Source organism: Gadus morhua, chromosome 1, assembly GCF_902167405.1.
Source record: "Gadus morhua chromosome 1, gadMor3.0, whole genome shotgun sequence".
Lineage (NCBI taxonomy): Eukaryota > Metazoa > Chordata > Actinopteri > Gadiformes > Gadidae > Gadus > Gadus morhua.
Genome location: NC_044048.1, coordinates 19156373 through 19180220, shown reverse-complemented (window position 1 = coordinate 19180220; position 23848 = coordinate 19156373). Strand labels below are relative to the sequence as shown.

General features: G+C 42.5%; 2 protein-coding genes across 3 annotated transcripts; one reads left to right on the top strand and one right to left on the bottom strand.

The window, feature by feature from the left end:
* The first annotated feature begins 1038 nt into the window (after nucleotides 1–1038).
* On the top strand, nucleotides 1039–6207 carry pm20d1.2 (peptidase M20 domain containing 1, tandem duplicate 2). The gene is made up of 13 exons (XM_030360273.1): nucleotides 1039–1414; nucleotides 1517–1603; nucleotides 1755–1990; nucleotides 2579–2665; nucleotides 2811–2944; nucleotides 3062–3181; nucleotides 3307–3382; nucleotides 3533–3594; nucleotides 3690–3768; nucleotides 3859–3930; nucleotides 4876–5041; nucleotides 5302–5401; nucleotides 5492–6207. Exons 1-13 carry the CDS (start codon nucleotides 1195–1197, stop codon nucleotides 5619–5621), a joined length of 1569 nt encoding a protein of 522 aa, XP_030216133.1. The 5' UTR covers nucleotides 1039–1194; the 3' UTR covers nucleotides 5622–6207.
* A 2-nt stretch (nucleotides 6208–6209) lies between these two features.
* Nucleotides 6210–22381, bottom strand: LOC115546646 (acidic mammalian chitinase). 2 transcript variants are annotated; one of them, XM_030360287.1, is made up of 11 exons: nucleotides 22342–22381; nucleotides 22234–22260; nucleotides 21883–22087; nucleotides 21744–21800; nucleotides 21480–21645; nucleotides 12904–13028; nucleotides 12690–12813; nucleotides 12420–12602; nucleotides 11357–11473; nucleotides 6656–6788; nucleotides 6210–6566 (listed from the first exon to the last, which is right to left on the bottom strand). In XM_030360287.1, exons 1-11 carry the CDS (start codon nucleotides 22364–22366, stop codon nucleotides 6289–6291), a joined length of 1440 nt encoding a protein of 479 aa, XP_030216147.1. In that variant the 5' UTR covers nucleotides 22367–22381; the 3' UTR covers nucleotides 6210–6288. The 2 variants fall into 2 exon arrangements, with proteins under 2 accessions (XP_030216147.1, XP_030216143.1); XM_030360283.1 differs by lacking the exons at nucleotides 11357–11473; nucleotides 12420–12602; nucleotides 12690–12813; ... (4 more) ...; nucleotides 22234–22260; nucleotides 22342–22381 and adding exons at nucleotides 6918–7034; nucleotides 7168–7350; nucleotides 7438–7561; ... (4 more) ...; nucleotides 9266–9292; nucleotides 9381–9509.
* Between the last annotated feature and the right edge of the window lie 1467 nt (nucleotides 22382–23848).

Sequence of the window (23848 nt, the reverse complement as noted above, 5' to 3'; positions counted from 1 at the left end):
TTTTATTTTGAAAACGTTGCGATATACCAACCAAAGGATGTTTAGAGTCAAGGCGCACGAAGATTTTGTGTGACGGCTGGCTTAACCGCGGATGAACGAATAGCGGCTCACTTGACCGCAGTCTCCGTGACAGAGTGCTAGAGTGGAGGTCGCGCGTCAGTCTTGAATTTCTGCGCGGGGGGTTCGACTCCCAAGTGAAGCGAATTTATGTGAAGCTTAAAATGTCCCAATTCTCATGCATATGGAATACTTATTCACTAAAGCTTATGGAATTTTATTTTTGTGCTTATTTCGAACTTGAACCCATGTTTTCAAGGCTGTGCTGGCAGCTGGCACCACATCTATGGGGGTAAAATGCATGATGATAGACCGACGAATTTGAAGCCCGGTCGCTGGTGTTCGGGTCTTATACAAATCCACTACGCTACAGCCGCTACCTCTCAGCGGTTGACAACATGCTATATATTTCTTACATAGGGTGGATTTAAAGTGAATTCCCTAAATGATAGAATAAGGCAGTATGGACATTGCTTATGCATTTTTAAATCATCATCATTCTATTTGGATTAATGGCGAACAATTCTGCATTTGGCATAGTTATTTTATAGACATTATGCTGAATTTTTTCACTTATACGCATTTGGACTGCTTGATCTATCGTAAATGTGAGAAAAATGACGCAAAAAACGCCCCTTTCACGTGAACCCGCACTGAACCTAAAGCGGAAAACCTGGTTAAACTAATTGAATCTAAAGTGAGCTTCGTGGTACCATTTAACTCTGATTGCGAGTTGAGGCTCTGTCAAGCCAGGTTTTCCCAAGAAAGCCTGGGTATGTTCAGCATGGTATACCCCCCTGAACTGTCCTTTGTAACATTAGTGCAAATCTTAGTAAACAATATTTTTACAGAGAGATGCTGCTGCGCTTTCTTTGGCTCATAGTTGCAGTACTCTGCCTCTCCCGTGGAACAAACAAACGCGTGGCACGCTCTCCTTCTCAGTGGAGTAGGACGAGGAGCTTGTGTGCGCATGATGTGAGCGTGATAGCGATAAAAAAAAAAAGAACGAAAAAGAAAACGAACGGCTCAACACTGCGACTCGGTCCCCATCATGTTAAAGAACCGTTCAAAAGATTCGGTTCGTTCGTGAACGTCACAACTCTAGTCTCGTCTAGTTCGAAGCGAAGGCAGCGAAACATGGCAGCTCCTGGAACAAAGTCAAGATTATTCCGTTGTGTAAAAAGTATATTGTATGCATTACTATTTATTACTATATCAATCCTTACTATAGCCACTTTGAGGACCTTTTCTCTAAATGTCAACGTTGGACTTCAACTCGCCGACTGGGAAAAGACAAACCAAATCCGATTTGACATTAGCCAGCGCCAGAGAGAAGAGGTTTTTACGAATTTTAAAGGTGCTATTGTCTTTCCACTGTTCAAAAACGTGTCACATTTGATCAGATAATCTAAAGCATTGGCCATTGGCATTGACAGCTGACAGCGTGTTGTTTGTACAGAGGCTATCCGGATCCCCACAGTTTCCTACTCGCCGACAGACATCAACGCCACCGCGCTTCATGAATTCAGCAGGCTATTACGGAAAGGTAGGTTTACAACAACAGACCACATTATTCAAATAGTCTTAAACTAAGTGGTCCACTGCGGAGCGTTTGTCCATTTATTCTGTAGGCTGAAATGTTCCTATAATTATTTTCCTATGATATTTGTATTGCATCTTTTTGACTGTCTTGTCAGCTTTCCCAACAGTGTTCAGTTCAAGCCTGGTTCAACATGAGGTGGTGGCCGACTACAGCCACCTGTTCACGGTGCAGGGCTCACAGCCTGACCTGGTCCCCTACATGCTGCTGGCCCATATCGATGTGGTGCCTGCCTCAGAGTCTGATGGCTGGGACGCTCCTCCATTCTCTGCTAAAGAAATAGACAACTTCATCTACGGTAGAGGGACCCTTGACGACAAGGAGTGTGTGATGGTGAGAGGTTGATAGTGTTCTTTTCCCCCAATACAATATGGCTATATGTGGCTAGCTACACATAACCTTATATGACAAAATTGTTAAGAGAATCGTTGACATAATGAAGACATATGTATCTTACATGTAGGGCATTTAGCAGATGCTTTTATTCAAAGCGACTTACAGTAATAGGTACATTTGTCAGAAGAGAAACAACATTTATCACTGTCGATACAGTAAGGATGGTCAGAGAACAAGTACCAAGCACTTACAATTTCTGGGTTAACGCATTCCAACGAACTGACATAACGTAATTTGATACAGATCTGTATCCAACAGATAGCTAGGATAAGATGTTATACTTCGCTACGTGCTATTTTTTTGTACCAGGATGTACAACTTACAATAAGTTCGTAAGCGGGTGTTTTTAGGAGAATAAGGGATGAGGGGCGGTGGGGGGTAAGGAGGGAGGCTATGCAGAGGAGCAGGCAGACAAGTTCTTCTAGTTAGTTTATTTTCTCACCAGCAGCAAGTTCAAATGCATCTCCCTCTTCGTGATAAAAATGTAACTAATGTATAATAAATAAATGTATATGTTGTCCCCAGGGTATGTTACAGGCTCTGGAGTATTTACTCTTGAAAGGCTACAGACCACAGAGAGGATTTTACATTGGGCTTGGACATGATGAAGAAGTATGATGAGTTACACTTGCATCTTTCATTAAAAAAAAAGATAGTTTATGATACAGAATTTTCGGACTAAATGAATGATGTCCAACTGTCAATTGATTGTTTTGCCCTCGTCTCTTTCTACCATGGGAACGCTGCATTCTGACAGGTGTCGGGTTTGAACGGGGCTTTGAACATTGTGCGGTTGCTGAAGCAGCGCAACGTTCATCTGTCCTTCCTCCTGGATGAGGGACTACTGGTGGTAGATGGAGTCATGAAGGGTCTCGATGGACCCGCCGCTCTGTAAGAGGCACCACACCACCATCGGTCTGCTGTGAGAACCGTCAAACACATTCCAGAAGAACACATCCAAATGCATGTATATGTGATGCTTTTGGCCTTGTATGTTTTTTGTTGTAGAATAGGGGTGAGTGAGAAGGGCAGTGCCACTGTAAAGCTCAGTGTGACCAGCGCCCCGGGTCACTCCTCGATGCCTCCAAGAGAGAGTAGCATTGGTATTCTGGCTGCAGCCGTCAAAAGGTACTGAGTAAAGGGTCCTTTCATATATTTATTCTTTTTGTTTTTCACAATGCGGTATCAAGATAATTCCATTAGTCGAGTCACACAGACACTACAAAGCCTGCTAATCATGGTGTTTCTCGTAGGCTGGAGGACAATCCCATGCCCATGTTGTTTGGCCAGGGCCCTGAGCGGGGTACATTTGAACACCTGGCCCACAAGGTGAGGCGGTTTAGCCGCGAGTCCCCTGGCTGACCCGGAGAAACAGAAAAAAAAGTCTCTGAGTTTTTCCCGTAGGCCATTTTTTATATGCTTTTAAATCAACCCCCTTTCAGGGATGCGCTTGCTAAGTACAACGTGCTTCTTTTTCAGTTCATTTTCCCGATACGTTTTTTGGCATCGAACCTGTGGCTGTTTGCACCGATTGTTGGCAGGTAATCCAATGGCTCAAGCAGCAAGCGTCCTTCAGGTACGATACCCATTATGACGTTTGCACAACAATAAATAATGAGCATGGTCTACTTTGCAGACTATTGGCGTTAAAACCCGAAACCAATGCTTTTTCGAGGACTACCACTGCTGTCACCATGTTTAATGCTGGGGTGAAGGTAGATGAAGAGAATGATGACATGACTCACGGTGACGATTTGTTTGAGAATTCATATGATGGCGAGTATAACTTCTATTCCACCTGCCAGGTTAACGTGCTCCCTTCTGTTGCTGAAGCCTATGTCAATTTCCGGATCCATTCGGCTCAGTCATTACAAGAGGTAAGTTAAAAAAATATATATTTTTTTCCATTCTTTTGTATTTATAATATGTAGTTTTATCTAGTGATATTCTATACCACCCCCACTTGGAAGGGGTTCCTGCCCTTTACCCCACAGAGCAATAAGTAAAGTTTATTTGAGTATCCTGCAAGCTTTCTCCCAGATGTTCTACGCAGCTCTTTCTAGTTATGTATTTTTGGTCATTGTTTAGCAATTAATGTGAAAGGATTTATCATTTATCATTATCATCCATTTATCATTGAGAGACTTTGTTGTATTGGAAACTGTCCAAGCGGTTTTCATGCGAGACGTTGCGAAACAAAGTTATAGTAGTAGTTAACGGTATATTACGTTGGTTTTGGATAACGACTCTCTTGTGTTAGGGGGACAGAATGAGGGGACCCAAACGCTCCACACAGGGAGGCGGAGTAAAAAGAAATGGGGTTTATTGGGACAGGGGTAACTGACTAGCCAGGGCTAGGCAAGCGATGGATGGACAGGCAAGGGTTTGTTAACCGGCAGGCAGGCAGTCAGGCAGACAAGGGCTCGGCGACAGGCGGGTAGTCAGGCAGGCAAGGGTTCGACAACAGCTAAGCAGGGTGACGGACGGAGAACTAAAGGAGAGGGAAAAGGGTTACTAGGAGGAACAGGGAAAACAAGCTGATTTTTGCAAAACGCTGATACTGACTGGGTAGTTGTAAATGACGAACTGGCGCCGGCTGAAGTAGGGAGTGGAGAGAGTGGAGATTGATGCAGTTGTATCGGGAGAATGAGGGGAAGTGGAGTCAAGCGACCACTAGATGGGAGTATTGGACAGCGTAGCAGGAGGCGGCGTAACATTTTGAGTCCTCTCCATATAGCCAAGTATTGGCAACCAAAAATCACAAGACACATTCTGATTCTGTCCTGTATGCTCAGTTCATGTAGACTTTTGGGATTTTGTAGGTTCTGGACCTGGTTGATTCAACGGTAGGGGACCAGCGTGTGAAGGTAGAGGTGGTGGATGGCTTTGACCCGCTGCCCGTCAGCTCCTACAGTGAGACCTCATATGGCTTTCAGATCATCAAGAAGAGCATACTGGATGTATTCCCACAACTAACAGTTGCGCCTGGTAGGAAAAATCAACGTATCATCTACCTAAAGGCACTCAATTTCAGTTTCACATATAACATCAATGTATTAGGTCAAACACATCATGTCAGCGTCCCAAAAGTCTGGGAATTGTACCACATTAGCAAAAACCAAGTTAAAATATGCCGTAACGACAAGGCACATGACCTTGGTAAGTTGTTGTGTCTTGTCTTGTTGGCAAGCTGTCTTGCTCTGTCTCATGTAAAAAGTCCACCCTAAGACCTGTGATATGTTTCCCAGGTATCTGTGTAGCCAACACAGACAGTCGTCACTTCAAAGATCTGGTCGCCGATATTTATCGCTTTATTCCGATCTGGGCTAAAGCAGGGGATGCTCAGAGGTAAGTGCTCTCTCGTGAGATCTGGCTGAAGCCGCATTGTAGCGTTGATAAATGTAACGGCAGAAACAAACCAGCTCCTTTTCTTCTCAGGATTCACGGCATCAATGAGAGAATATCCAAAAAAAACTATGAGGACATAGTAGGATTTTACTTCACTTTGATTCAAAACTGTGACGTTAAGGAGCTACCGGAAACTCACAGTGGGGTTCATGAGTTCTGATGGACATGGTTTGCTATGGGAACGTTTGCTATCAGAATGTGCACAATACAGCTGGGAATATTTCTTCATTTTTTATTGTGACATTTTGTGGTGAAAATATTGTGTTGCATTTGCTCTGCTGTGATGGTTTAGCATGAGACCTTGTCAGAAAGTTGCAAATACATTGGTTATTGATCTTACATGTCGACACAAAATGCATTTCATGCCTTGTGCAATATGATACCAAATGATTTCACTCTGTGGTACTTTATTCGGATTCTAAGTAAGCTATTTCCTTGAGTCATTAAGCAGAGTCAATAAGCTATTTTCTTAAGTCATTTTATTTGGAAATTGACCTCAAGAAAATGTCTTTTATTCAACCAATATAATAACAGTATAAAAAGAGTTAAATTGTTTACACACAGGAATTTTAAGCCTTCCTCATTCTTGATGCTGATTTATAGCCTTACCTCATGTTGCACATAATAATGAATGCTTTTACCTTTTCACTTCATTTTGTAAGCTGTAAATTGTTTTTTCTAATGCACTGAAAATGAACAGCTATGGCATGAGCATGCCGACTAATAAATGAATGAAATGAAATGAAGCCATGCCTTAAACTCTTCATTTTATTATTGTTTAAACAGTTGGTACAATACATTGGCAGACTGCTGGAAAGGACTTTGCTTCAGGGCCAGTCACAGCATTTACAACCTCCTCTGAAGACCAAGCCCTGAGGGCAGTTCTGAACCCAGGTAATGTCATTAGCACAGCTGTAGAATGACCCTGGGGCGTCAGGCTTAACGTACAGTCCACCTGGTTTACCAGAACAGAAATCATCTGTAGGTCCCCTTGCGGGAGGTCCCCTAGTGGGCCCCCTTGCAGAGGGTCCCCGTGCAGTGGGTTGCCTTGCGGGGGGTCCCCTAGTGGGTTGTGGAGAGGCGTTTGTAGGTAGAAGGGTGGGATCTGAATTAAAAATAATTGTTTTGTATTTATTTAATATTCAAATAAAACATAAATGCTATTATGACACTAAATACATATGAATGTGTTACCTGAATGCAAGACAGAGCGCAGGTAGCTGATCAAGGAGTAGTTTCCTTGTCTGCAGAATTCTCCTTTGAAGTCATCCAGATCTAGAGCCCAGATGAACGTCCCTCCAAAGCCATTGGCTTTTAGGTACTGGACCTTGGCAAAACGAAAAAATAATATTACTAATTGTCAATTACTGGTGGTAAAAAGGGGACCTCTTAAATTATATAATATACAGCGTGGTAGTCTAGAGAGGGGTCATCGATAGATTGAACAGATCATTACTTTGCTCCCAAAGCTGTCCTTATTGTCATATCCGACCCACTCCGCTCCTTTGCTGGCATATGGAACCTGCTGATCATCTAGCCACCGGACCACACCTTGCTGGATAAAAGTGCAAATCTAAAAAAACAAAAGTTAAGGAACGTCATACGAAACACTTTTCTAAGCTGATCAAATGAATGTAGGTTGTATACACCGCATCTACAGGAAATGCTTTATTTCCTGGTTGGATATCCTATGCTTCCAACTGTACCTCATAGTAAGACCAGAAGCCAGCCTCTCTTGTGTAAGGGCCTGCAGCAGCGGGCCCGTTGGCTGGGGCTCCGGACTCACTGAGTGGAGACGACAGGTGGAAGGCTCGGCCGTAGGTAGCCAGACCCAAATTCAGTTTGGCTGCAGGCGCTCCCTGATCCCGCCAGTACTTCATGGCAAAGTCCTGTCGGAGAAAAGCAAACACGGCTTGGAGATAGTGAGGATGCCTCAAAGTTCATTGATACATGTATTCAGTCAATGTTACACTTACTGTGTTGAATTGAGCAGCTTCTCCCGTCTCATGCGTCCCCTTGTACAGCGGGCTTTGATGTGCTACTTTGCTCTCCCCACTAGTATGAAAGTCATAGGTCATAACGTTGATGAAGTCCAAGTACCTTAAAAAATAAAGCAATTGAAGACCCATTAATTTCACCACATAGCCTTTTCTTTCAAGGGGAAATATTTTCAAGGAAAATAAAGGGTTTATCTATAGACCCTTTATTTCCCCTTAAATGCCTTTCTTACTCTTTATATACCTCGAGATCTCTGCTATTTCATATCCACCATCAATTGTATCTTTCCCAGCAGCTACAGCAGCAGTAAGCATCAGTCTGGGACGGCCTGTGGCTGTGGCCTCTGCTTCATAAGCCTCCATTAGTTCCTGAACAAACCAAAGCACTTTTTGACATGATTGAAATGAACATTGTTTATTTCGATGGTGGGCCAAATGCTAGGCGGATAGAGGATCCTCAGTTGTTGCGTTATCCCGGTCTACCGCAACGCCATTTCCTATGAGACGTTTACGCCAGTTGATTGTCCCTGGACCGAAATCAATAAGGCCCAGACAAGAATAACAACTAAGACAAGGAGAATAAATAAAAACTAGAAAATTAATTTACTGCAGAAAATGTGGTGAGTGCTGTATTGCAAACTAAGGTTGAAAATATGTTTTAAAGGTGACATATCCCCAGGTGTGAGTGTGATAAGCCGTTTAAAGCCGTTTTGGAAATCTGCCTCTTCTGATATCACAAGTGGGCGTGTTCACCTAGATGTGTGCTGGATAGATCAGTCCACCAGCCTAACCAGTGGACTGTAGCAAACGTTGCTCATCTATCTGTCATACATCTAGGTGGACATGCCCACTTGTGACATAAGAAGAGGCAGATTTTCAAAACAGCTTGTAACGGCTAATCATGCTCACACCTGGTGGTATAATCGCTCCCGCCCTCTCTCACACCAGTAACCCTCATTTGCATCCCTCCGTCCTCAGGCTTCTGTTCCGGCGTTCAGGCGTGAATGTGACCGCCTGGGGAGGAGGTTACCCATAAGGTGGGTTGGATCTAACCTTGCAGAGCAGTGTAAACCTGTGCTTGTCCTCCGCGGGGCTTTCCCTCGCTCCAGGGTATTCCCAGTCTAGATCCAGTCCGTCAAACCCGTGTAGTCTCAGCATGCTGATGGAGGACTGGATGAACGGGCCTCTACTGGCGGGCGTCGCCACCATCTTTGTAAACCTGTTGAACAAATATGAGAAATTATGCTCTGAAGTCGGAAGAGATGCTTGCTCTTAAAGAACTAAAATACACATGGTAATAAATATAAACCATCTCACTTTGCTGAGCCAAAATTCCATCCTCCAACGGCTAACAGTGTCTTCAAGAGGGGATTCCTAAACAAACACACAAATAAGTAGGCGATTGTGTTTGGTGTTAAAATCAAGGGTTCCTGATTTTCCTGGAAGTGAAGCTCACCTTTCTTTGAGCGCGTTGAAGGATTTGTAGAGCACCTCATCATTCCATTCAACAGTGGCGAGCTCGTTAGCATCGTTTATACCAGCAAAGGCATAAATCAGGTGCGTGCACAGATTTGGGTCTACATCAGAAGGAAGGAACTTCCCAGCTCCAGGTCTGTACTGGGACCAGTTGGTGAAGTAGCACCCTAGTCTAGAAGAAGAGACTTGGACAACAATAACATGAAAAGTAATAGTTTACCATTGATCTGTGTTGATTAGTTCAGTAATCAAAATCGATGTCAGAAATGTTGACATTCATCAGACAACCATAGTGTTATGTGGTATATGGTATTGATATTTCTGAACTCACCCACGCTGCCCAGGGCAAAGCAAACACCTTCAAACAAAGATTATTTTTGGTTCAAATTGAGCTGCAGACAAAACCCAGGTTCTCTTATTATTGTTAATTTAAGGAAAAGGGTTACCTGCTAGTAGATGTAGATTGTTCATGATGTGGCCAGACTTGTGAACGAGTCAACTTGCAAAATAAGTGAACTAGAGAGAATAAGCTTAGATTGTGGATGAGACAAAGTAAACAAGACACAAATCATTAACTACATGGGACCTGTCTCTTGGTTATTGAATCACTGCCAACCCCTCAGCCCTGATCAATTGTTGTTGTAAAGCCTTGTCCAAAATATAATACAAATAGCTACATACATATCAATTAAAAGGATGGTTTGCAGTTTATTTTGAACAATTGAATTTACTTGACACATTTATTATTGATAAGAACATTGTTAAAACATCCATACTTTGAGTTTTTTTATATTGCCTCATACTTAAATGTTTTTCTATTTTATAGACAGCCAGGCAGTTGGATATTCAGGTAATGCCAGGAGATCACAGTAAAGAAAAGATCTCTGTGCATGGACTTTGATACATACTACATGTCAGGCTTTCTGAAACAGACACCCTTGTGTGTGTGGCTGGTGGTGTGTTGCAATGTATTATTTAATTACAAGCTGAACAGTACAAGCTAGTTTCATTTTCCATGGATAAAACACATTGAGCTTGCATGTTTCTGTGTGTCCTTGTCTCACGTTTTTTTTCTAAAGTATGATGTTTATTGAATCACAGCAGGTAGAGGGGTCAATAGAACAGTGTAGTAGTACAACTCAAAGTAAAAATGTATTTGAAATCTTTATTTGAAAACATATTTAATAAAGACTAAGACCCGTTTTTAAAAGGGGGGACATATTTGAATGGAGAATTACACAGAAATCACCAATCAACAACAAGTGAATATTGTGTTCCCCATCAAAACCTTCAAATAATTTTACATAATTTGCATTTGAAACTTCATAATTTTACATATTATGTAGTTCCTTGGTAAATAAGTAAACAGATATTGCACTTGGATAATAATCAGTTATTACACTTTTATCCAAAGCGACTTACAATGAGTATACTTGTGCTAAGAAGGTGATACAATATCTCTCTGTCGGTACAGTAAGGATGTTCACAGAACCAAGTGCAGAGCACAAAAAATCTCTAAGTTAACCCATTCCCCGTAGACTACGAAGATAGCTAGGATAAGATGCTACACAACTAAGTACTATAACTAAGTGCGATATACAAAAAGTGCGTACATTAAATGCCAGATATCAATGTTAGGTCCTAGGCCCAATTACAGCATTTGCAACTGTCCTTGAAGACAAGGCTGGCAGGACACTTGTGTGTATAAGTCATCCCATGGGAGCACTGGTAGAAGGACTTGACGTCATTATCATTGCTATAGAGGCCGTCTGGCTTGCCTGCACAGAACGCAGTGCTGGGAACAGGGGCGGAGGTGGTGGTGGTGGGGGGGTTGGGGTTGGGGGTTGTGGTGGAGGTGGTGGTGGTTGTGGGGATGGTTGTGGGGGTAGTGGTGGGGGTGGTGGTGGTGGTGGTGGGGATGGTTGTGGGGGTAGTGGTGGGGGTGGGGGTGGTGGTGGTGGGGGCAGCAGTGGCAGCAGCCGTAGTCTTAAGCGAGGCGTTACCGACGGGGCTAGCGGTGGTGCTGCTGTGAGTGACGTGTGGCTCTGAAGTCGGGACTGTTATCGCTGCAGTGGGAACGGGAAGTGGCCCATCTGGCAAGAAAAGGAACATTCAGCTCCTATCGAAGATGCTTTGAATGTTTTCAGTGTGAAGGTGGAGTGTGGAGATGGGTGTTTACCTGAATTCAGAAGAGCGTGGAGGTGGCTCATCAGAGGGTATTTCCCCTCATTGCAGAACTGTCCTGAGAAATCATCTAGATCAAGAGCCCAAACGAACGCTCCTCCATAGTTGTTGGTTTTGAGGTACTCTACCTATGGAATAAAAATAAACAGTTTTAATATTGTCATGCCCATTTTGGCTATTTAAATATTGTTACACTACTTTAAATAGTAGTTAATAGATAGATTTAACAGAGCATTACTTTGCTCTTGAAGCTGTCCTTGTTGTCATATCCCAGCCACTCCGCTCCTTTGGTGGCATATGGAACCTGCTGATCATCTAGCCACCGGACCACACCTTGCTGGATAAAAGTGCAAATCTAAAAGAAAAGAACAACCACGTGTCAAGTGGGACGGTTCCCTGTATATTGTGTATTATGGTGGTTTGTTGTTGCACTCTTGGGTTCTAAGGCTATTGGTTGTGGTTTGTTGTTGTTTGCTTTGTCCCCTATTCATTCTGTTTTCTAGTTTTTTCTAGTGCTGGGGAGCAGTGACATAATTGATTGGCCATCAAGAGCAATTGGCGTGCACCTGGGCCCGGGTGCCAACGCCCTATAAAAGCCTGCTTCCCCAATCCTTACCGGGCGCTGTTCTTTTCATTCCCCATTCAGCTCCCTAGCCATGCACACCTCTCAACACTTCTGTTGAAACAACCCACACACATATAATCCACTCATGCATACACACTCCACACTACTGATTTACTGCCTTCCACATCCCATATTTTGAATCATGATGTGAACACTTCAATTGGTTTATTTGATAAATACTTAATTTGTTTGGAAAACTGTTGTCTCCCATCTTTTTTGTTGTGTAGCCTGGCGCCCCTAGGCCAGGTGCATAACAAAATGGGGGCTCGACCGTTAGAATTAATTTGTTTGTGCAGTGAGTTTGGAGCGTCAATTTAGTCTCCCTCCTGTATTGGTTTGTGCCACACTGTGGTTTTGTGAAGGGAGTGATGTCGTTTGGAAATCCTTCCGGGGGATTCCTTCGTACCATTGTTTGGTCAACAGTCCGTTGAGTAGACAAAGCAATGTTACATGCTTGTTATTCGGACTTTGGGGAGATGCAGTTAATTGCTATGAGTTGAATTAATCTGTTTAGATTTGAGAAAAGTTTAGATTTGAGAAAAGTTGCCTGGTTTATTGCGAGGAACGTCATACCAAACACTTTTCTAAGCTGATCAAATGAATGTAAGTTGTATTACATCGCATCCACAGGAAATGCTTTATTTCCTGGTTGGATATCCTATCCATCCAACTGTACCTCATAGTAAGACCAGAAGCCAGCCTCTCTTGTGTAAGGGCCTGCAGCAGCGGGCCCGTTGGCTGGGGCTCCGGACTCACTGAGTGGAGATGACAGGTGGAAGGCTCGGCCGTAGGTAGCCAGACCCAAATTCAGTTTGGCTGCAGGCGCTCCCTGATCCCGCCAGTACTTCATGACAAAGTCCTGTCGGAAAAAAGAAAACACGGCTTAGAGATAGTGAGGATGCGTCAAAATGTAGGGATACATGTATTCAGACAATGTTACACTTACTGTGTTGAACTGAGCAGCTTTTCCTGTCTCATGCGTCCCCTTGTACAGCGGGCCTTGATGTGCTACTTTGCTCTCCGCACTAGTATGAAAGTCATAGGTCATAAGATTGATGAAGTCCAAGTACCTGAAAAATTAAAAAAAGGACCCATTAATTTCGCCACACAGAATTCTCTTTCAAGGAGAAATATCTTCAAGGAAAATAAAGGGTTTATACTTCGAGATCTGTGCTATTTCATATCCACCATCAATTGTATCTTTCCCAGCAGCTACAGCAGCAGTAAGCATCAGTCTGGGACGGCCTGTGGCTGTGGCCTCTGCTTCATAAGCCTCCATTAGTTCCTGAACAAACCAAAGGACTTCTTTACATGATTGATATAAACATCTTATCAGAGAGGGACAAAAAAAACAGCGCTGCACAAACTGGACGTTCTTCACCATTCAGCTTTACACTTTGCCACCAATGCTCCCTTTAATGCACACCACTGTGAACTTCTCAAACCGGTTGACTGGCCCTCCCTCCAAACCCGCCGACTCTGAAATTGGCTCCAGTTTATTTATAAGACACTCCTGGGCAAGACTCCGTCTTACCTTTCCTCCCTTCTCCAACTAGAAACACTTACCGCACAAGATCATCTGAGCTTATCAAACTCATCAACCCACTCACCAGGACTACCTTCGGCCGAAACTCCTTTCATTTTGCAGCAGCTTTTGACCGCAACAACATTCAAGAACATTCAATAATCTGTGTGAAATGTTTGATAGAGCGTGCGATGAAAAAAGAGAAATCTATGTCCTGGGAGACCTGAACATAAATTTTCTTGCATCAAGCTGTCCTCTGAAAAAGAAAATTCTTAGTATGACCAGTGCCTGCAATCTGGTTCAGGTTATTAACCAACCAACCAGGGTGTTCACTAACAAGACAGGAACTGTATCATCTACATGCATTGAACACATTTACACCAATGCTGCTGAACTCTGCTCAAAAGCCATATCTGTCACCATTGGTTTCAGTGATCATAATTTAGTGGGCATATCTGGGAAGGCTAAAGTTCCAATGGCTGGGCTAAAAAATTGTATGTAAAAGATCGTACAGGGGTTTCTGTCTTGACTCATATGTGGATGATGTCAGAAAGATTTGTTGGTCTGATGTCAGTAAACAGAGAGACCCAGATACTGCGCTTAGTGTTTTCACTGAACTGTTAGTTCCCGTTATGGATAAACACGCACCTGTCAGAAAGCTAACTGTTAGAGCTGTTAGGGCTCCCTGGGTCGATGATGAATTAAAAGAATGCATGGCTCAGAGAGGTGATGCAAAAGGAGTGGCAAAAAGGTCAGGCTGCACATCTGACTGGCAAGTATATTGTAAACTTAGGAACTATGTCACTAAATTGAACAAAAAGAAGAAATTATTTTATGAATCCAGGATTAATGAAATAAAACATGATGGAAAGAAACTCTGGAGCACCCTAAATGACATCATGGGCAGAAAGAGCAACCCGACTCCATCTTTCATTGAGGTGGAAGGGACTTATTTAACTAAACCTGTAGATATTGCCAATTATTTTAACGATTATTTTACTAACAAGTTTGTAAACTCAGGCAGGAAATGCCAACACCACACTGTGAGCCACTGTATTCATGTATACAAGACAAAATAATGAATGACAAGAAGTGCTCTTTCGAATTTTGTAAAGTGACTATAGAAGAAGTGGAAAAACTGCTATTGTCTATCAATAATGAGAAACCACCTGGTATTGATAACCTGGATGGGAAGCTACTGAGGATGGTAGCGGACCATATTGCCACTCCAATATGCAACATATTTAATCTGAGTCTTGACAATAATATGTGCCCTCAAATCTGGAAAGAGGCTAAAGTAATCCCACTACCGAAAAACACTTGTGCTGCCTTTACTGGCTCAAACAGTCGACCAATCAGCTTATTACCTGTTATGAGCAAACTGTTGGAAAAAATTGTATTTGATCAGATACAATGCTACTTCTCAATGAACAACTTGACAAGCATTTACCAGCATGCTTACAGGGAGGGACACTCAACCTCCACAGCGCTCACGCAAATGACAGATGATTGGCTAAAAGATATTGATCAACAAAATATTGTAGGAGCAGTGCTACTGGATTTTAGTGCCGCCTTTGATGTAATTGATCATAACTTGCTATTAAAAAAACTCAAGTGCTATGGCTTTACTCCATCTGCCGTAGCATGGATCGAAAGTTACCTAACCAATAGGAAACAAAGGGTTTTCTTTAATGGAAGCCTCTCAAACCCAAGACATTTACAATGTTGAATTCCTCAGGGATCCTCATTAGGACCATTGCTCTTCTCAATTTTTACAAATGATCTCCCACTTGTTTGTAAAAAAAGCCTGTATGTCTATGTATGCAGATGATTCAACACTATATATGTCTGCGCCAACAGTTAAAGAAATCACCTCAGCATTCAACAAAGAGTTGCAGATGGTGTTTAAATGGGTCTCTGACAACAAACTGGTCTTTAACATTTCCAAGACTAAGAGCATTGTATTTGGGACAAAGCACTCACTAAGCTCTAAACCCCAGCTGAACCTGGTACTGAACAATGTTGCTGTTGAGCAAGTACAGGAAACAAAGCTTCTGGGTGTAACTTTAGACTCTAAACTATCATGGTCAAGACATATAGATCTACTGGTGCAAAAGATGGGTAGAAACATATCTGTGGTTAAAAGGTGCTCTTCTTTTTTAACACCTCATCTGTCCAAACAGGTTCTGCAGACCCTTGTATTGTCACAATTAGATTATTGCTCGGTAGTCTGGTCAGGTACAACAAAAACAAATCTAGGGAAGCTTCAACGGGTACAAAACAGAGCAGCTAGGCTTGCCCTTAAGTGCACATCAAGAACAAACGTAAAAAACATGCATGACCGACTCTTCTGGCTGAAAGTTGATGAGAGGCTAAAAGCATCACTTCTGTCTTTCATTAAAAAAATTAACACACTAAAACCCCCCGACTGTTTGTTTAGGCAGCTCACACTCAGCTCTAATATACACACATACCCCACCAGACATGCCACCAGTGGTAACTACACAATTCCAACAATAAAAACAAACTCAAAACAACGTACAGTATTATGCAGGGCTATGGTAGAATGGAACTCCCTTCCAGATCACATCTCAAAAACCCAGAACAAAGCTGGATTCAAAAAACAAGTGAAGCAACACCTCATGGCTGTTAGCACTGGATACTAGTATGTATTACTAATTTTTATTTATCTACTCACTTATCCTTTTTTTTTCCTTTCTTTCATCTGTTGTTTGTATGTTGATTTCTTCTTTGTTATATGCTTTTCCTTTTTTATCTGTTGTTTGGTACGTTGTTTTCTTGTGTGGACCCCAGGAAGAGTAGCTGGTGTCTTTGGCATCAACTAATGGGGATCCGAATAAACGAAACGAAACGAAAGACATCCTCAAACTTATACGAAACAAACTTAGAAGGGAGGGGGCGCGGGAGCAATTCCAACCGTTCTCAATTGTGGAGGACAAGGGATTCAGAAGTTTCACACAGGCTCTCAATCCTATGTATGTTCCTCCAAGCAGGAAAACACTCACTCAAAAAATGATTCCAAGACTGTATGACGGTCGGAATTACAGCACGGCACCATTATAAAAGGTATACGTAAAGGGTAATATGAAGAGCAGATTGGGAGCCGAAAGAGCCAGCTCTTGTTGGTGAGCCGTTCCAAGAGATCCGGCACACTAAAAAGAGCCGAATTTCCCATCACTATAACTGACCCTCCAGGATTTTGCGATGTTGCGATTTGCAACTTCAACGCAACATTAACCAGTCACGGCTAATTCAGGGCGCTGTCGCAATTTTAACCAACCGCCGCAATTTTCCCGCAAATTTGACCAATCAGCGGCGTCGTCTTGAACTGACATCGACCTACCGCCTTATTTCCGTGTTAAATACGATCAAGCGATTCAAGCATTTATGCAGCATATGCGCGTCCAAACAGTATCCTGGTATTCTACATGAAAGCGGGGGGAAATTATTTTGCACTGCATGCAACATTGGGGTGGAACTTAAGCATAAATCTTCCATTGATAAGCATTTTGCCACCGCAAAATATAACTAAAGAACTGCAGGCAGAAGGCAGATCACTATGAGACAGGCTGTTGCATCCAAGTCTACTCCTATAATGTCTCGCTGCGGCTTGTAGGACATGGACATCCAACGTCCAAGTGCTTTCACGTGATTCCACTTGCCACCCCCACTGACGTCACTGGCTAATCGCGCGGGAGAGCTTCATTCTCTTCTCGCCTACTCGACTACTTCACCAAGATGACAACGATGGCAAGTAACTAAAATTAATGACTGAAACAACCTAGTTGTGATTGCAAAAACATGCGTTTGTGAAATGTGTTTTTGATTGGTCCACTCCTTAAGCTAACGTATTTATCCACGATAGCAGACACTTTAAATAATAGTTATAATTACCTGCAACTTATTTATCTCAACGAAATTTCAAATAGTAAACTAGACACATACAAATATATATAAAGGAAAATATACGAAAATGAAATGGCTAAAGTTATTGCAAAATTATGATGTAGTCGAGTACCAACAATCTACTCTCATTGCAGTCTTTGGAAGTTAATTCTGACTGTTATCTTCCACAGCAGGACATAACACATCACAGGAAGTGGTAGTGCTCAACTTTGTTGGAGAATCTCCATACTGAAGGGTAGTACTTCTGAAGCAGATGTGCTGTGAATTCCAATATTAACACAACCGTAACAATGACCTACAAAAACTATTTGTGTGTGTGTGTGTGTGTGTGTGTGTGTGTGTGTGTGTGTGTGTGTGTGTGTGTGTGTGTGTGTGTGTGTGTGTGTGTGTGTGTGTGTGTGTGTGTGTGTGTGTGTGTGTGTGTGTGTGTGTGGGGTCATTGCAGACGGTATGCTCATTTCACGGAGGAGGGCAGAGAGATGGCAAGAGGAACTCTACCACCTATCTTCGGTATCCCGAGGTAGGCGCAAAGTGTCCGAAATGGAGGAGACATAATATTTGTCTTTTTTTTATTGGTTTGTTTGAAGAGAAGAGCAGGAAATAAAATTGATAAGAATCAATTCCAAGAAACATATTATTTTAATCGAAATGAAATTATATATTGCTGGTTATTAAGCACACAATATACACCGTAAGAAAATCAAATTAGTTCCGTAAAATCATAGTTATTTTATTTGGTCATCACGGGGGGGCCACAGGGGGGGCCAGGGACATGTCTAAAGGGGCACTGGCCCCTGTAGGCCCCCGTCTAGAATTGCCATTGATGGCCCGTGTTGTAGCAATGAAAAGCACCCTGCAAATTCGTAGGCTGCGTGTGTACTCGGGGCATATCCGTCTAGGAAGAATGGTCCATATTGAACCCCACCATGATTGAGAGCATGGTGAATCTCCACAATCCAAACCAAAACTCCAGGCAGGTTGTCAGCCCGACATCTAACCCTGAGTGCCGTCCATTTAAATAAATAAATTAGAATCAGTTAAGTTACTATCTATTGCTTAATAAGTGAACAAAATGGTGATTTAGCTTATGGCACACTTATGAAAGCCCTTGCGCAACATTATGAATTTTAAGAACTGGGTTTCAGTGGTTCCCCACATGCGTAAGATAATGTAATAACAGCGCTGTCTTTTCCTTTGTTCGAAAGGAAGCACATTTTCATCTCTCCTTGCCCCGATGACGTTTTCCACAAAGGTTAAGTAAAGGAGGCATAAAGGTTAGGAGATTTGACTATTCGTAGAGGAATTGGGACACAGCTAAGAAGTCTCACCCATGGTCACCACGTCCGCCATCTTGTCGTCACGTGACAGCACTTGGACGTTGGATGTCTGTCCTACAGGCTGCAGCGAGACCTTACTCGTCAATTGCCAGCGCGGAAAGAATCACAAATCAATTATTCATGGGACCATTTCTCAGTGTTTTTGTTTTTTTAATTAATGTTTTTTTCAGTAATAACTTTATATTTAACATATTACTCGGGAAAGTTGCAGTAATATCTTAATATTTAGCATCAGGAAAATCGCAACTTTCGTAACTTTTATCGCAACTTTCACTTCCTCTCGCATTGTGATTGCCACAAAAACCTAAAAAACACTGCAACTTCATCGCAACTTTTTGGAAAAGCTCACGCAACATCAGGCATTTTAGGCCGCAACAATCTCAAAAAAGGCCCGCGAAATCCTGGAGGGACTACTTAATAGCCCCCCTGCTCCTGTTGATTCACAGTTTCTCACTTGCAAACACCCTTCACACACTATATAACATTGACACATCTTAATTATTATTATTATTTGCACCCAGACACACGCATCTGCTCGCATACACACACGCACGCGCGCGCATGCTCGGGCAGGCATGCACATGCACACACACACACACACCCATACAACCCTTTCATTTTGATGTTGTCTCCTATTTATTACACCCTGTTCAGACCTTTACGCCCGTCCCCTGACTAGTTTTAGTGCATTTGTTTGTCTAAATGAGTCATGCCTGTGTATAAAATAAAGGTTAAAAAAATAAATAAAATGCTAGGTGGATAGAGGATCCTCAGTTGTGGCGTTATCCCGGTCTACCCCAACGCCATTTCCTATGAGGTGTGTAAGCCAGTAACCCAATAAGGCCCAGACAAGAATAGCAACGACTTAGACAAGAAGAATAAATAAAAACTAGAAAATGCATTTTCTGCTGAAAATTCGGTGAGCTCTCTAGTGCAATGTTAGGTTGAAAATATGTTTTAATAAAGCATATTTTGAACCGTAAATAAAGAAATTAGCATTTCTGATCAAGTTTGAAATGGTTGAATCAAGTGTGTGGGGGGGGTTAAGGTCTTGTGTGTGTCTGTGTGTGTGTGTTTTGAGGGTGGGCTGGGGGTCATCATTTCTGGTAACCAGGAAATTTCTTTCTTATTCTTTCACACATAGATAATCGAGATAAGCTCACAAAATAATAAGACTTATACCGTCAGTCCCAGTCTTTAACCATTCAGCGGAAAAAAGGTAACAGGCTGATTATAATTAAGGGGGCCAGTCAATGACATGCAGAAGTGTCATCAACACGGCCACTAAAGTGGTGTGAGAAATAGCGACTTTCTACTCCTCACTCAAATATAAAAATTAAAATACTACCTCAGGGGTAGTATTAATCCGGAGATTTTCAGGGTACAAATGTCAGGATATGTTGTTCACACTACGGCCCGTCAGGAGAATAGCAGAAGAATATCACACAATTACACGTGTGTCTGAAAGCAGCTAGTGTGTGAGCATTTGATTACATTATAAAATGAGTCAATTTATTGGTTAAAGGGGTAATTGTTCAATGGAAAATATAGTATACTATACATGCAAATCAATTATTCAAAAACTTTTACTGTTATTCAGGGCTCAAAGTGTATTGACATTTAAAACATGCATGTCAACTACTATTGGTTAGTTTAACATAATAATAACAAATAGCTGAAAATTGTGTTCATTTACAGAAGCAATTTACTGAATGAAACTAAGTGTAACAACAAAGGCAGCAACCTACCTAACTATAGTGAAACAAAGCACTGGCTTGTGTGGGGGAGGGGGAGAGGAAGAAGGGGGTGTTTGAGGGCAAGATTGCAGATTGTACATTGGCTACCTGAGGTAAGAGTTTAAGGTAAGAGTACTATTTTTGCCATAAGAATACGTCATTTTGATTAAACATCTCTTCAAGTGACCTGGCCAGGACAGACAGCAGTAGCCTACAGTCACATATAGCATACACATAAAACATTAGAAAAATAAAACTACTTAAATAGTCGGCAGGGGGAGGGGGGATATCAATATGGCAAGACCTTTCGGGAGGCTCAAGGACGAAAAGGAATATTAAGTTTCAGCAACAAAGTGTAAATACATTTCGGGAGGCTCAAGGAGGAGTGTAATTACATTTTAGCAACAAATTGTAGTCTTGTGGTGAACTCTATAGACATAATTCACCATACTGTGTTATTGACATGTTTTCGTTCTGAGTTATAGGGACGCTGTATCTTTAAGATCACTTGACTGTGTGTTGATATGCCGGTCGGCGCAATGTTTGAATTTAAAGTTTTTTTTATGATAAAATGAACGGCCTGCTGTTGCCTTGTCGACGTGAGAAATTGTCTCTTCACTTCTTTTATCGCATTTCTACAGTCTATAGAGTGTCTAATCTGGGAGAGTTTGTCGACGGCGGAGCCGTTAAAACAGACGGAAGGGGGGAGGAGGGGAAATCAATATCGCAAGACAGTGCGAGATGCGGGATCGATCTTGCCATTGTCTTTCATCGTCTGCGTCCACACGCATGTGTGTGCAGCGTGTGTCTGCGCCTGCATGTGTGTGCCTGCGTGTGTGCATGTGTGTGCGATGTGTTTGTATGCGGTGTCCTGCGCTGCCTTCGTCTTGAAACGTCTGCGTCGTGCTCGTGTGTGTGTGTGTATGCGGTGCGTGCGTGCGGTGTATGTGTGCGTTTGCGCGTGCTGTATGTGTGTGTGTGTGAGCTGCAGGCTGCTTGGCATATGCGCCCTGACCAACTTGTCCGAGTAACATGTTCGACAGGCCTGCTATTTTATAGAAGTAAGATCATATTTCCAATCGATCAATCATTTTAGCGCCTGTAATACAAGAAATACTGCAACTGTTTTGCTCTACATTCTGTTTCTTGGTTAAATATGTGAATGTGACCACCTGGGGAAAAGATTACCCATAAGGTGCGTTGGATCTAACCTTGCAGAGCAGTGTAAACCTGTGCTTGTCCTCCGCGGGGCTTCCCCTCGCTCCAGGGTATTCCCAGTCTAGATCCAGTCCGTCAAACCCGTGTAGTCTCAGCATGCTGATGGAGGACTGGATGAACGTGCCTCTACTAGCGGGCGTCGCCACCATCTTTGTAAACCTGTTGAACAAATATGAGAAATTATGCTCTGAAGTCGGAAGAGAAGCATTTTCTACAAGCATTGAAATGATACACATAATAAATATAAACCATCTCACTTTGCTGTGCCGAAATTCCATCCTCCAACGGCTAACAGTGTCTTCAAGAGGGGATTCCTAAACAAACACACAAATAAGTAGGTGGTTGTGTTTGGTGTTAAAATCAAGGGTTCCTGATTGTCCTGGAAGTGCAGCTCACCTTTCTTTGAGCTCGTTGAAGGATTTATAGAGCACCTCGTCATTCCATTCAACAGTAGCGAGCTCGTTGGCATTGTTCATACCAGCAAAGGCATAAATCAGGTGCGTGCACAGATTTGGGTCTACATCAGAAGGAAGGAACTTCCCAGCATCAGGTCTGTACTGGGACCAGTTGGTGAAGTAGCACCCTAGTCTAGAAGAGGAGACTTGGACAACAATAACATGAAAAAACATAGTTTACCATTAAACTGTGTTGATGAGTTCAGTAATCAAAGTAGATTAACTTTTGACATTCATCAGACAACCTTGTACAGTGTTATGTAATATACGGTTTTGATATTTCTGAACTCACCCACGCTGCCCAGGGCAAAGCAAACACCTTCAAGCAAAGATTCAGTTTAAGGTTCAAATTGAACAACATTTGATGTCAAATTATTGTTAATTTAAGGAAAAGTGTTACCTGCTAGTAGATGTAGCTTGTTCATGATGTTGCCAGAGTTGTGAAAGAGTCAACTTTCAAAATAAGTGAACGGGAGAGTAATAGCTTGGATTTCGGTCGAGACAAAATTAACAAGACACAAATGCCCGGCCCTTATATACCCTGCCCTCCCCCAATAAAGAAAATACTTTACTAGGGCACGTCCACTTCTGCGTTCATTTGACGCGTTAAACCTATAGCTGATATGCAAAGAGGTATATCCCCTGCCCTGCCCTAGTAAAGAAAATACTTACTAGGGCACGTCAACTGAACGCATGAAGTTGACAGCAATTATCAAAACAAAAAGCCCATTGGGGTCTTTGTTTTGATAATTGCTGAGCAGCAAATATTTGCACAGCAAATATTTGATGAATGCTTATGCTCTTTCAACCTTCTAATTCTCAGCTGTGCAATCTTTTGTGTCAGGAGACACTGTGTGGAGGCATCAGTGACTCACTTAAAGGGCAACTTCACCCATTTCACATAAGCTTTGTATTTTTAGAACCCCCCGCATATTTTTGAATGGTCTAGCATCATTTCCTTATTTTCTGGAGAGACTGGAGAGATCCGTATCGATCTCCAACACTTCCTGTTTTTTATGACGCAATATGACGATTTTTGCGTACAAGAAAATAGGAAGTGTAAGAGGGGATGATTCTCGTACGACTACAACCACTAGTCCCACCCCCCTCTAGGGGGTGGGACCCACTGACGCTACAGACCTATTAGAGCAGTGCCAGTGGGTGGGACTTCACCAGCAGAAACTAACATCCACAGCGTCTGGGGCTAAGATAACAGAGGCTGTTGATAAAACTGAAGTACATTGGCGGAGGGTACTGGATCTGACATAGAAGATGGCTCCATGCAAAAGTTCACCATTTCGAAAGAAATACAAACGAGGGCTACCGTATATTCCGCACTATACGGCACACCGGATTATCAAGCGCACCTTCAATGAATGGCCTATTTTAGAACTGTTTTCATGTATAGGGCGCACCGGATTATAAGGCGCATAGAATAGAAGATACTGCAGTCAAACGTTTGACTGGGGTTGCGTTATGCATCGACTAGACCGAGCTGTGCTAAAGGGAATGTCAACAAAACAGTCAGATAAAGTCAAACTTTATTAAGCGTTCTGACAACTCCGGTCACTCCCATGGTAACGATGTTCAAACGTTAATGTGCATATTAACAATATCTCATCAATATCAATATCTCTTAACAATAAGCTCACTTTTTCAGTTCATTCCCCGTCTACGAATCCCTCGAATTCTTGTGTGTCCGAATTTAACAGTTTGGCGAGTACGGCATCCAACATGCCCGGATCCCTCTCGTCATTAGCCGAGTCAGTGTCGCTGCTGTTGCCTGGCAGTTCAGTGATTATTCCTGCCTTCGTGAAAGCTTGGACCACAGTTGAGACTGTTATATCAGCCCAGGCATCCACGATCCATTGGCAGATAGTGACGTGTGTTTGCCTTCTTGGCCCCGT